Source organism: Perissodus microlepis, chromosome 19 (assembly GCF_051167445.1).
Source record: "Perissodus microlepis isolate ML-2025 ecotype Zambia chromosome 19, ASM5116744v1, whole genome shotgun sequence".
NCBI lineage: Eukaryota > Metazoa > Chordata > Actinopteri > Cichliformes > Cichlidae > Perissodus > Perissodus microlepis.
The window spans coordinates 27532937-27546124 of record NC_140479.1 but is presented as its reverse complement, the minus strand read 5'-3'; the positions used below and the strand labels follow the sequence as shown (position 1 = coordinate 27546124).

Genomic DNA, 13188 nt, shown 5'->3' with positions numbered 1-13188 from the left:
TTTAGAGCACAATGAGAGAAAAAGATAAAATGAATATTACCCAAGTATTTCAGTTGTGTGGTTGCATGCAGCCATCACACACCCAAAGGTTCATTTAGCAATTCCATTCAATTCAATTCAGTTTTATTTATACAGCACCAAATCACAACAACAGTTGCTTCAAGGTGCTTTATAATGTAAGACCCTACAATAATACATATAGAGAAAAACCCAACAATCATATGACCCCTATGAGCAAGCACTTTGGTGACAGTGGGAAGGAAAAACTCCCTTTTAACAGGAAGAAACCTCCAGCAGAACCAGGCTCAGGGAGGGGCGGGGCCATCTGCTGCGACTGGTTGGGGTGAGAGAAGGAAGACAGGATAAAGACATGCTGTGGAAGAGAGACAGAGATTAATAACAAGTATTCATTCACTTTCTAAACCATGAATCGAACCTATTGCAGCTGGGTGACAGACACAACCGCACCGCCACAATCCAGTTTTAGAATCACTCGTTAACTTAACATGCATACCTTTTGGATGTGTAAACCAGAACAGTGCTGTGGTTTGTGTATTTTTATAATAATACTTGCAGTTTTCCCCCAAGCTCCAAAGCTTAGCCAGGTAAGCTAGCTGAAAAGGCCTTTTATACAAGACATGAAGGAAATGGAAAAATTCAACAATGGACTAGAAGCAGGAGACGTCACACTGGGATATGGGGACTATCTGGAATTTGTTGACTGTAGTCCTGGTAGGGTATCTGGGTTTATGTATTATTGTTTGTGTAACACTCCTATCTTGTATCTGGTAGGCTAAACTATGTCTATATATGCCCTTTTGTGTTAATTGCCAGGGAAGGCCAGTTATGTTCATGTAACTATAGTGTTTTTTGCTAATCTTTTTAGTTGACCTCATTTTGAGTTGAGCTACTATTGGATCCTTTATATCATTTTGGATGTGAATACTGTTATTTAACCTTTCTGCTTGTGCTTTCCAACTAAAACCATCTTTTGCAATAAAGCATATCTTATCTTAGTTTTATAATTTCTATTAGTTTTTCTTTAATTTTGTTACTCTTCACAAGGTGTGTTACTGTGCAGCGCGTGTGTCATCACTTCTCCTTTGTATATATAAAGTGCAGCTCTCGCTGTAGTTTTACAAGATTGACTGCGTTGCCATAGTGCTCTTCCTACCTTTGTATTCTGCTTTTCTGCGTCATTAGTTTTGATTTGTTTGACTGTTGGACTGACTGTTGCCAGTGCAAGGCCTACAGTAACTACAGAGTAAGAATTTTCTGTTATATGGGTCTCTCTGCCTCATGTCTTTTTGAAACTTTGATTCATGCATGTTATGGAAACAGTGCTTGATCATTGATCATGATGAATTGATCTGATATGAACTGATCATCGGCCTCCATGATAAACATTTGACACTGATATTTGTGGTAATCTGAGCATGACATGATCAGAGCACTAGTGCTAAGGGAAATGATTTGTCCTTCCGTGGTATATAATATCTATGAAATTCACACATGACAGGGTAGCTGCTGCTCACGCTAACTTTATTATAAACAAACCTGGAGTGTGTTAAGTGGTTTTCTCAGTGTTAATAAACTCATATCTGTAAAAAAACCAAAAAAACTTCCTAGTGTTTTAAACAATAAATGCAGAAGTTACTTGGAACTCAGCTTGATTTGGTGCACAAAAACAGATATATTTATCCAGTAAGGCAGAGATAAACTCAACAAAATGAGGTAGTTTTATCCATGTGGAAAAAGAGCAGATTAAACACAAACGAACACCCACCCACGGACACTGCTTCTTAGCACCCCCAGTTTATAGAAACTGGCTTGGGAATACACTCAGAGTAAACACTTGCTATCTATGGACCGTTTCCGTTTTGGCTCAGCTTACTGGGTATTCATCAGTACTTGCCCCGCGCTATGAGCTCACAGTGAAATGTGTCCAGTCACACCTACATACGATATCTCCCAAATTCTTTTCCATGAAACCAGAGTCTCTTGTCCCACCTTAATCCCATTTCACATCCCCGAAGCCTTTTTCCACTTCAATAACAGTTTGACCTTTTAAAATCCACTGCTGCCTCATCACCTCCTGCAGACTTATGTTTCACTAAGGTGAGTAGTACACGCTGTAAATCCTGTATGTCACAGAAATGCCAGGGGGTTATAAAACTGTTGCATTCCTGCGGTATGTACACACTGGCCACAGAACAGGTATCCAGATGCGTCTCATCTCAATTAGAACTCCATAACCTATTTCTAGTCATCTGCTCTATTTTAGAATCAAAGTCTTCGCAGCATGCAAGACGCCGCAGCTCCCTCGTTTTTCCAGAAGCCTTTAATCTCTGTCATACTCTCGCTCTCTCTCCTCAACTTTCCTGTCTGCAAGAGTCTGCAAGAGTTAGCAGACAGTCATTTTTAGTGAAAAATGCCAAATGCAGCAAACTTTGAACAAGTCTCTGTGAAGAGGACTGTCTTTACTTGGTGGTGGCGTGGGAAAGACAAGAGAGACACAGAATATGAGGCCACAGGCACAAAGCTTTAACCTTTAACATGGTGGACAGAGATATTGTCTTAACAAACACTATTTTTTAATGATTTCACTTTATTTTTTTCTATTAGTATTAATCACATTGTTGACCCTACAATATTAGAAAGAAACCCTAACAATCACACACGCTCTATGAGCAAGCACTTGGTGACAGTAGGAAGGAAAAACTCCCTTTAAACAGGAAGAAACCTGCTGCAGAACCAGACTCAGGGACTGGCAGACATCTGTGGTGACCGGCTGGAGGTGAGGAGAGGGAGGCAGGACAGAAGACACGATGTGGAAGAGAGCCAGAGATTAAATGCAAAATGGTGTACAAACGCATATATCATATTTTATATGAATGCACTGGTAAATGCACCTAAATAATGGACAAAGGTGTTCAGCCACTTCTATAGACTAAAATCTGTCCAAACAAACATAATACTAATGACACATGTCATAAAATGCACCATTTTAAAACAAAATAAAAATGTGTTTTAGGGATTTTCTTCATGTAACGTTAACAGATAGTTGCACATCCCTTTAAACCACAGTAAATATTTGCTTCTATTTTCTCCTAGAGAAAATATGTCCTCGGTATCCTCAGCATTTACATTTTCCACTTTTTGTGCGTAGATCACAAATTTATTGTATATTTAGTAATAAACTCTTTCCAAAAGTAAAACCAAGCTTTTTCCTGGACACCCCTTTAAATATTTTGTTTTCCACACATCACTGGTATAAAGAAATTTAGACAAGATTCTTCCAGCGTATCTCTCACTCCCCCAGACCAGTACACCGTGTTCGTTACTCAATGAGTCCCCTGGTGGCCACCAGAGTAATAACAAAAGAATAAGCAGGGAGACTTTTTTTTTTTTTTTTTTTTTACCAGTAATGATGCCCTGCGCGTGAGGAATAAGTATAGGCTCGCATTAATAGGTGAGTGCAGGGTATGGAATATAATTGAATGTTTTATATGGCTTTTAAACCCATTCATAGCTGGTTTTGTATTACCAGTCTAGAAAGATTATTGCCCTTTGAATCATATTCAGTCATATTAATATATACTTTTCCCGCCCGAAATGGTATTTAAATGAAATTAAGACTATTTGACGAATAATTACTTTTATTTGACCGGAAACGGCCAAGTCTTGGCTTGAGCGCGTGGATGAAATACTTGTCCGATGATGGAAATTCTGCTCAGGAATGCATTTTTCCCTCCTCCGTGTGTGTGTGTGTGTGTATGTGTGTCGGATATTCCTCTGACTGGCTGTGAGGTAACAAAATAAGTCCGTCCCTCTCTCTTCCGATTGGTCCAGAGTGGATTCAGGAATGTGCTTAAACTGGTTAAATAGCGCTTATATCCACTGGATAGGTCAGTAGAATAAGTGGAAGCGTCAGAATAAACGGGAGCTCAAAGAGATTTTACTATCTACTGAGCTTCTGTTAGAGCTGAACGAGGAGAACAGGATAAATAATAGGAATTGCAAGGACTTTTTTTCTTCCTCTTTATCCAGCTTCCAGTGGTATTTTTTCTTTTTTAAGGTTTGTAAATCATTTTTAGACAATTATTTGATATTTTATTAATGCACAGGATCTTGTCCGGATGTGTTCAGTAACTGTTTGTTATTCTTTGGTTGCGATAGGGTTCACTTGAGGTTTCGAGATGATGCTGTGTGGCATCTATTTGCTCTTGATGCTTTGGAGTTGTGAGGGCGCACGGCTGGCAGGTAAGAATGGAAAAACTGCCTGTTGTTGAGTTTTTAAACCTTTTGTTTCATATTAAAACTGCAGGGAAATTGAAAGTGGTTTTCAGCTAATTCCTTAAAGATAAAATTGATGCATTTACGTGTTTTTTGGTTGTTGTTTTTACACGTAACGTTATCGTGTTATAGCCTGTTTCTTTTGTGGTTTTCTTTGTTTTCTGTGACTTGTTATGAGACACAACGGGGAGAAAAAAAAGTAAATGCTGCTTTTCTTTTCTTTGACCGCAGAGAGTCGGGATGATAACAGTGTGTATGACTTATTTGATTTGGCCCGGGTAAATAAGAGACACCATGGCGTGAGTACGGTCAAAGGCCAAGACCCATACAGCCTAGCCTACAAGGTCCTGAACGCGAACCTGATCCCCCCCGTCCCCGACAGCTCCTTCAGGGACCTCCTCGACTCCATCCAAACAGAGCGAGGCTTCCTTCTCCTGGTCAACCTGAAGCAGTTCAAAAAAACCAGAGGCAGCCTTTTAACTGTTGAAAAAACCGACGGATCCGGGCCCATCTTCGAGATTATTTCCAACGGGAAGGCGAACACGCTGGATTTGGTGTACTCCACCGTTGACCAGCAGCAGGTCGTATCTATCGATGAGGTCGATTTGGCCACCGGGCAATGGAAGAACATCACCCTGTTCGTTCAGGATGACCAGGCGCAACTTTTCGTCGGCTGTGAAGAGATCAACCACTCAGAGTTGGAAGTGCCAATCCAGAAAGTGCTCTCCCAGGAGGTGGCAGACACAGCCAGACTCAGGATCGGAAAGGGAGCTCTAAAGGACAAATTTTACGTAAGATGTGCTTTATTTTGGAAGAACCCAGTAACAGTAATGATAAACCAAAATACCATTTAATGCACTATATTGTGTCTTTAAATATTTATGATTTCTTATTTCAGGGAGTACTCCAGAATGTGCGCTTTGTCTTTGGTACAACTCTGGATGCTATACTGAGAAATAAAGGATGCCAAACTGGAGGTAAGTCTTAAAAATGCATAAATAAAACATCAGTATAGTGTGCATACGATTAGACTTAGACTTCTCCCCTCTTCTCTCCTGAAGCTGCTATAACTGATATCATGACCTTGGATAACCCAGTCAATGGCTCAAGCCCTGCCATTAGGACCGATTACACTGGTCACAAAGCCAAAGGTAACACCTGTCTTCTGTAATAAATCAAATCTTTGTACATTTAAAAGTGGAGATAATTCAATGAACTCCTCCTTCCCACATCCAGATCTGCAGTCCGTCTGCGGCTTCTCCTGTGAAGACATTGCCAACATGTTTAACGAGCTCAATGGACTCAATAAGGTTGTTAGACAGCTGTCAAATAACCTCCAAAGACTGGTAAGTGCAAAAGGCGATTAGGATCTTCTCTTTGTCATAATTCACTCCCTCTTTTCCCTCTCCGCTCCCTCTCCTCCTCTGCTTCCATTTAATGCATTCCCAGTGCGTAACCACTTGTCGCTGTAATGGCTTGTCCCCAGCCAAGTCCTTAATGAGACCCATGTGAATACACAAATATGTTTGGCTGTCAGCGGCATTTGCACTGCTTCGCTAAATTCAAGCGATGTCTTAATCACGGCAGCGGTCAGTGATTCATTTGTACTGGAACCTTGGCAAAGTGAAAGTTTTCCATCCTTAGTAATTAATCCCCTTTCTGTACCTCCTTCCCTCCAGACTGAGGAAAGCAAATCCACAAGAATTTATATGGATTTGCACAAAGGAGTTTGCATCCACAACGGCATCAAGTACCAGGACAGAGATGAATGGACCGTCGATAGCTGCACCGAGTGCACTTGCCAGGTAGGCATCATCACACCTGCTGGAATGCAGGATTGGTCGGGGGAAAGCCATAGCCGAGCTTCCTCTGTCCCCGCGGCAGTAAAGTCATAATCCGGTTTACATTATCACCTGCCTTTATAATCACCGTGCTCCTGCCTGAAGGCTATCAACACTTTGTCTGAAAGCATCAAGAGAGCAGCATGGGGCTTTTTCTGCTCGTGTTGTGTAATGAGTTGGGTGTTCAGTGAGGATTATGTCTTGTCGCAACACAGTAGTAGTGTCATGTCGCTGATAAGTTCACTCCATCGTGAAATATATCAATTAGGCTTGGAATAGCACCAGCAAAGCCTCGTTTTTTTTTCCCCTTCCTGCTAACTCATTATACTTGTACTAATTAATGTTTTCCTTTGTCCAGAAATCTGCTACCGTGTGTCGCAAAATCACCTGCCCTCTGATCCCATGCGCTAATGCCACCGTGCCCGACGGAGAGTGCTGCCCTCGCTGTGGAACACGTAGGTTTTTAATTTTTTCTGACTTTAATCAGATTTTCTTCCTCGATGACTTTCCAGCAAAGAAACAACCCCCCATGCCCAATCATTTATGCCTCCTCTCCCTTTACAGCAAGCGACTACGCAGAAGACGGCTGGTCCGCCTGGTCTGAGTGGACCCAGTGTTCTGTGACTTGCGGCCGTGGCATCCAGCAGCGCGGCCGCTCCTGCGACCGCATCAACAGCAAGTGTGAGGGCACCTCTGTGCAGACCCGTGACTGCTACCCACAAGAATGTGACAAACGCTGTAAGTCGCCAAACATTCTTAATGCTGACGTTGTTACAGTACGTTTTCCCAGAACATGATGAATTAATGGCGTACACGTCCATTCACAGTCAAGCAGGATGGAGCCTGGAGCCACTGGTCACCCTGGTCTTCCTGCTCTGTTACCTGCGGTGAGGGGGTCATGACTCAAATTCGCCTCTGCAACTCCCCCATGCCCCAGATGGGCGGCAAGGACTGCGAGGGAGAGGGACGTCACACCAAAGTCTGCAGGAAGTCGCCCTGTCCTAGTAAGTCAAATGCCACCATTGAATTCTAAAGTGCATAATTATGCGGGGCACAAAAAAACTAATTTCTTTTGTACGCCTTAGTCAATGGAGGCTGGGGACCTTGGTCACCTTGGGACATCTGCTCTGTTACCTGCGGAGGAGGGGTTCAGACCCGTAAACGTCTCTGTTCCGACCCTGCCCCCAAATATGGCGGAAAGGACTGTATCGGCGATGCTTCTGAATCTCAAATTTGCAACAAACAGGAGTGTCCTGTTGGTGAGCATCTGAGCCTATTAGCCTAACGTAAACTTGCAGCACAATTTATAGCCTCATTCTTAAGTTAGGAAATCTTTGTCTTTGCAGATGGCTGTCTCTCCAGCCCCTGCTTCCCAGGCACAAAGTGCACCAGCTTCCGAGACGGCTCATTCAAGTGTGGCAGGTGTCCAACCGGCTACACAGGGAACGGCATCACCTGCAAAGACATCGACGAATGCAAAGAGGTCCCCGATGCTTGCCATATTCATAACGGAGTCCACCGTTGCGAAAACACGGAGCCGGGTTACAACTGTCTTCCCTGTCCCCCGCGTTTCTCTGGTCCTCAGCCGTTTGGAAGAGGTGTGGCAGAGGCAACTGCAAAAAAACAGGTTTGGATTATTACTTAAATCTGTTTTGTTTCTGTTATTTTTGTTGCCTGGTTCACTAGCAGCTTGCATGTTTTTTAATCATCTGTAATTTTCCTTAGGTTTGCGTTCCTCGCAACCCTTGCAAGGACGGAAGCCACAACTGCCATAAAAATGCAAACTGCATCTACTTGGGTGTCTTCTCCGAGTCTATGTTCCGCTGTGAGTGCAAGCCAGGATATGCCGGGAATGGACGTATTTGCGGAGAGGACAGCGACCTGGATGGATGGCCCAACACTGACCTGCCGTGTGTGGAAAATGCCACTTATCACTGCAAGAAGGTACGCCAGACCCCACATGGACAAAAATACACAAAGGCCGTTATTATCCATGTGCGCTCTATTATTGTGATGATTGCCTCCTGAACCTCTCCTTTTGTCTCTTTACAGGATAACTGCCCCAACCTTCCCAACTCCGGCCAAGAAGATCATGACAAAGACGGCCTGGGTGATGAATGTGACCGCGATGATGACAATGATGGGATCCCCGATGATAGGGTGAGTAATCACGGCAGTTTCTTTTTTAGCCACGCTTTCCTCGGAGACCAGACATAGTAATCAGCTGTAGCCATCCTTCCTCTGGGCGGTAGAAATGCAAAGTCTTCGTGTTTATGTGCTTTCACCATAGAATCAAAGTGGAAAGTAAATAAGCAGAGGAGTAGCGTAATATAATTTCTGCAAAAAAAAAACAGAATTGAGGACAACGTGGCTTGTTGCCCGTAATTCTTAGTGTGGATTCGGAAAGTTGGGCAAGAAATATGCAGTGGTAAAAAAAAAAAATCACCAGTGGAATATCACATTCCTGCTTAAGCAAGAAAAAAAGAAGTCTGGAAGAGCAAAGTTTTATTCCTATAAATATGACTTCTCTGACTCGTGATCCATTTTAGTAATTAAACTGTGATCTCTCCATTAATTTAGGACAACTGCCCAAGAGTGTACAACCCCTCCCAGGATGACGCAGACGGGGATGAAGTTGGTGATAACTGTGACAACTGTGTATATGTAGCCAACACTGACCAAACAGACACTGACAACAACGGAGAGGGTGATGCTTGCGCTGTTGACATTGACGGTGATGGTAAGTTATTTCTCCATATTCTTTCTTTAATCTTGAAACAAAAAAAAAAGCATTTGTCCAGTTTGTGAAGGCTAAAAATTAAATCAAAATTGCTCAACAGGCATCCTGAATGAGAATGACAACTGCCCGTATGTCTACAACGTGGACCAGAGAGATACCGACAGGGACGGCGTTGGAGATCACTGCGATAACTGCCCTCTGGAGCACAATCCTGATCAGGTAACATCATCTTTCACTTCTACTTCACTGCTGTGGGGACTTACAAGGTTAAATCACATCTGCTTTAATCAAGAGAGGAATGTGACAGCTCTAAAGAAAACGAGCACAGTGCTCCCTCTTCTCTTTTCTCTTCCTTTGTCTGGAGGGACATTGCTTGCATACCTGAAAACAAGGGTCTGCTTTTTAAAATTGCAACCAGGGCAGCACCTCTCATACTGACGCCGATGAAAAACAGAGGAGGGAATTATGTGAAGCGAGTGCGAGGGTCTCATCAAAAAGGAATTTTGCTCTTTTGCAGATCGACTCTGACTCGGATCGCGTGGGAGACAAGTGCGACAACAACCAGGACATTGACGAGGACGGTCACCAGAACAACTTGGATAACTGCCCCTACATTCCGAATGCGAACCAGGCAGACCACGACAAGGATGGCAAGGGTGACGCCTGCGACCACGATGATGACAATGATGGCATTCCAGATGACAAAGACAACTGCAGACTGGCCTTTAACCCTGATCAGCTGGACTCTGATGGTAAGTCCATCTCTCGGTTAACAATCCTGTAAAACGCTGGTGCCTTGATTTTCTAAATCTTTGTTGTAGAGCATTTTTTTTTGATTTCCACTGTATTTACTTTCCTCTCAGGTGATGGACGTGGTGATGTGTGCAAAGATGATTTTGATCAAGATAATGTTTTGGACATCTATGATGTATGCCCAGAAAACTTTGCCATCAGTGAAACCGACTTCCGCAGATTCCAGATGGTTCCTCTGGACCCCAAGGGTACCTCCCAGATCGACCCCAACTGGGTTGTCCGGCATCAGGGCAAGGAGCTGGTCCAGACTGTCAACTGCGACCCTGGCATTGCTGTCGGTATGTAATATACGGACAGATGTTTTTTCTGCAATGGACACAAACTGGTAGCAAATTGATACTAACCCATCTTTTTTTTAAATTCAGGTTATGATGAGTTCAGCGCAGTGGACTTCAGTGGAACGTTCTTCATCAACACGGACAGAGACGATGACTACGCTGGTTTCGTGTTTGGCTACCAATCCAGCTCGCGCTTCTACACAGTGATGTGGAAACAGATCACCCAGACGTACTGGTCCAACACACCCACAAGAGCTCAGGGCTACTCCGGCTTGTCAATCAAAGTGGTCAACTCCACCACAGGGCCCGGTGAGCACCTGAGGAACGCCCTGTGGCACACTGGAGACACCCCAGGACAGGTGAGCACAGCTGAACTGACTCAGAGTTTGAGGCGTAATTGAGGAAAACGTTTGAGACTTTTCTCATTGTAACTTTTGCTAATTGTAACTTTTAGGTGCGCACTTTGTGGCACGACCGCAAGAATATTGGCTGGAAAGACTTCACTGCCTACAGATGGCATCTGACCCACAGACCCAAGACTGGACTTATCAGGTGAGACCAAAACCCCAGAAGAAGAAGAAAAAAAGCTCTTTCATTCAGTTGCATAGTTTAAAACTTCTCCACTGCTCCACTGACTGTATTTTATTTTGTAGAGTGGTCATGTATGAAGGCAAGAGAATCATGGCTGACTCCGGAAACATCTACGACAAAACCTACGCCGGTGGGCGGCTAGGCTTGTACGTCTTCTCTCAGGAGATGGTTTACTTCTCAGACCTCAAATACGAATGCAGAGGTAAGCACACATTTGTAGGTTAGATGCATTTGAAACCACTTACCATCACCTGAAACTTTATTCCTAACATCCTTTCTATCTGCGACTCCTTTCAGATACATAATCGGAGCACAGAGGCTTTTAGAAGAATGTATCAGTGTGAAACGAGACCTGGATCGACTTATTTAACTCCTTTCCTTTGAGAAATACGCGCTGGAGGTATGAAGAGCAAGCGAGCTAACGTGAGGTGAGGTGACCTCAGGAGTCTAAGCCAAATGAAAGTAAATTCTGCACCACAGCACCAAACTCAAATTTTGAGCACGGCTCTGCTCAGAAGACGATTGGCTCTCTCACTCTGTTTGCTCTGATCTGCGTTGAAAGAGGGCCACATTTTATTGCCTTGCACACCTGAACTGTTGTCGGTATTCCTCTGTGGATGAGGGACCAAAGGGAAGAGTGTTTCTGTTTGTTTTTGTTTTTTTAAGAAAATATATTTTTGTGTATTAATATGCATCTGCTGTGGACTCAGATATACTTGTTTCAGTATGAAGAAAACAGTAGGAGAACTTTGTTAAGTTTGGAGGGTGAGATTACCCTTTGAAGGAACTCTTGAGGGACAATGGACAGTATGGACTGACTGTTACTATCAAAGAGAGTGAATGCTATGTGTGTTTGTGCATTTGTTCCACCTGATGAGCGCAATTATTGAGATAACCGAGTCGAAATTTGATTTTAATTCCCTGTGACAGCCCCCTTTTTAAAGGCACGTGCGTGTATCCAAGGCGCAGGGCTGGCCCGAAATATTCGTTTTCTCAGGAAAAGAGCACTAGAAGAAACAAGGAGAGCACAATATTAAGGACAGCACAGGGCCCCAAGGCAGGCACGCTGCTTTGGAACAGTAATTATGAGCAAATATAACGTGGATAACTAATATGTGAGGGGCCAGTCTGTTTCCTAAGATTATTGTAACTGTTTATAGCTTTAATTGTTGCTCATTTTTCCACCTTTAAATGTCAGCAGCAACCCGTGAAATCGGGATCCTCTAAAGATTAAGAGTTATTAACCTCAGACCAAAACCACAAAACAAAAAACATCAACAACACCATCTCTAAATATTCCACTTCTGCAGTGTGCGTGGCTGGTGTGCCTGAGCTTGTGTGTACAATTTCTGACAATGGAAAACAAAAAGGAAACCCTTTATGTACAAATATTACCTCATTAGTTCTTTTTGTGCTGAGACCAGCAATACACGAGAATCCCTTGTCTTATCAACAGAGTATAAATTGGTTGGCTTCTATTTTTTCTCTCTTTTTTTTTTTTTAAAGCAAGACTTTTACTATCATTTATATGCTGTATATAAGATATTTTTGTAGCAAAAGAAGCCCGAACGGGAACGTAAAGGATTAAAGAAATGTTGCCTTGACTGTGTTTTGCGATATGTATTTGTGGCGTCTTGATAAATTATTCTGTTTGTTTTATGTTGAGGGTATTTCATTTTGTGTAGATGTATGCTATTTAAATAATTTATCTAGAAGCGTAGCCTCATATGGAAGCGTTTCTGTCTGTATAAACTTATTTGCACACTGACACGAGGATGTCTTTGTCATTTTGGTTTTTGTATGTTTTTTTTTAATATTAGTGAAGCTTTTCTATAAACATTTGTACCATAGTTTTTACCCAAAGTGCTGTTTTTTACTCCTACTTGTTATTTTACTATGTAAAGTGAACATTAAACTCTCTAGAAAAAAGTTCCAAAGGTTCTTGGTGTCTTTTTGGGCAAACAAACAGTTAAATACTTGATAACCCAAGCGTCTGTCGCTGTGATTTTTGAACTTCATATCTAATTCAACTAAGGTCTTCTTAGAAAAGCAAAGAGAGCCAAGTCATGCTGTGTCAAACAACTGGAATCCATTAGTTGGGTCTAGTGAATCCTCTGAGAAAGGGAGTATCCTTGGGAGTCAACAGCAGCAAAACTCAACATGAAATATAACCTACTTAAGCAGCACATCGACACAGATATGGCCACACATCGCATTGCTTCACTACCACTGGACAGGTAGACATAAGGAATTTAGCCCTCCAGAGTAATAAAGGTGCTAACTTTAAGGAATATGGAGTTAAGTTATGGCTGTGTGCCACTTTTGCCAGTAAGAACTTGCAATGAAATTCCATACTTTTCATAAAAAACATCTAAATATAACCTGTCAAAAGTCAAGATGACTTCCTATCCACAGACCAGCTCTATAGCTTGCTAGCTGCTGTGCTGTAAGACACCGCAGCAGTATATAACTGCAAACCGAAATATGACTGCTAATTTAAATCTTTCTTAGGGTCAGAAAGAGCTGGAATGTGCGCCAGTGAGGCCCCGCCAGAAAACCCAGACTTTCTCAGTGTGCCGCAGGTCTCTTTACATTAGCACTGACCTCATTCTTGCCATAATGAGCTCAG

At 42.7% G+C, this 13188-nt stretch overlaps 1 protein-coding gene across 1 annotated transcript; it reads left to right on the top strand.

The window, feature by feature from the left end:
• Positions 1-3922: 3922 nt before the first annotated feature.
• Positions 3923-13054, top strand: thbs1a (thrombospondin 1a). The gene is made up of 22 exons (XM_084914058.1): positions 3923-4078; positions 4180-4263; positions 4528-5087; positions 5195-5273; positions 5358-5447; positions 5533-5642; positions 5976-6101; positions 6496-6592; positions 6702-6875; positions 6965-7141; positions 7223-7396; positions 7484-7764; positions 7863-8081; positions 8190-8297; positions 8718-8877; positions 8978-9096; positions 9395-9629; positions 9741-9968; positions 10056-10327; positions 10423-10520; positions 10622-10761; positions 10857-13054. Exons 2-22 carry the CDS (start codon positions 4200-4202, stop codon positions 10862-10864), a joined length of 3519 nt encoding a protein of 1172 aa, XP_084770184.1. The 5' UTR covers positions 3923-4078; positions 4180-4199; the 3' UTR covers positions 10865-13054.
• The last annotated feature ends 134 nt before the right edge of the window (positions 13055-13188 follow it).

Bases quoted from the DNA above. Each gene is read 5' to 3' on its own strand.
- thbs1a (XM_084914058.1), top strand. From the start codon at position 4,200: ATGATGCTGTGTGGCATCTATTTGCTCTTGATGCTTTGGAGTTGTGAG. The intron at 5,448-5,532 runs GTAACACCTGTC...TCCCACATCCAG, and splicing joins CACTGGTCACAAAGCCAAAG to ATCTGCAGTCCGTCTGCGGC. The intron at 7,397-7,483 runs GTGAGCATCTGA...TTGTCTTTGCAG, and splicing joins CAAACAGGAGTGTCCTGTTG to ATGGCTGTCTCTCCAGCCCC.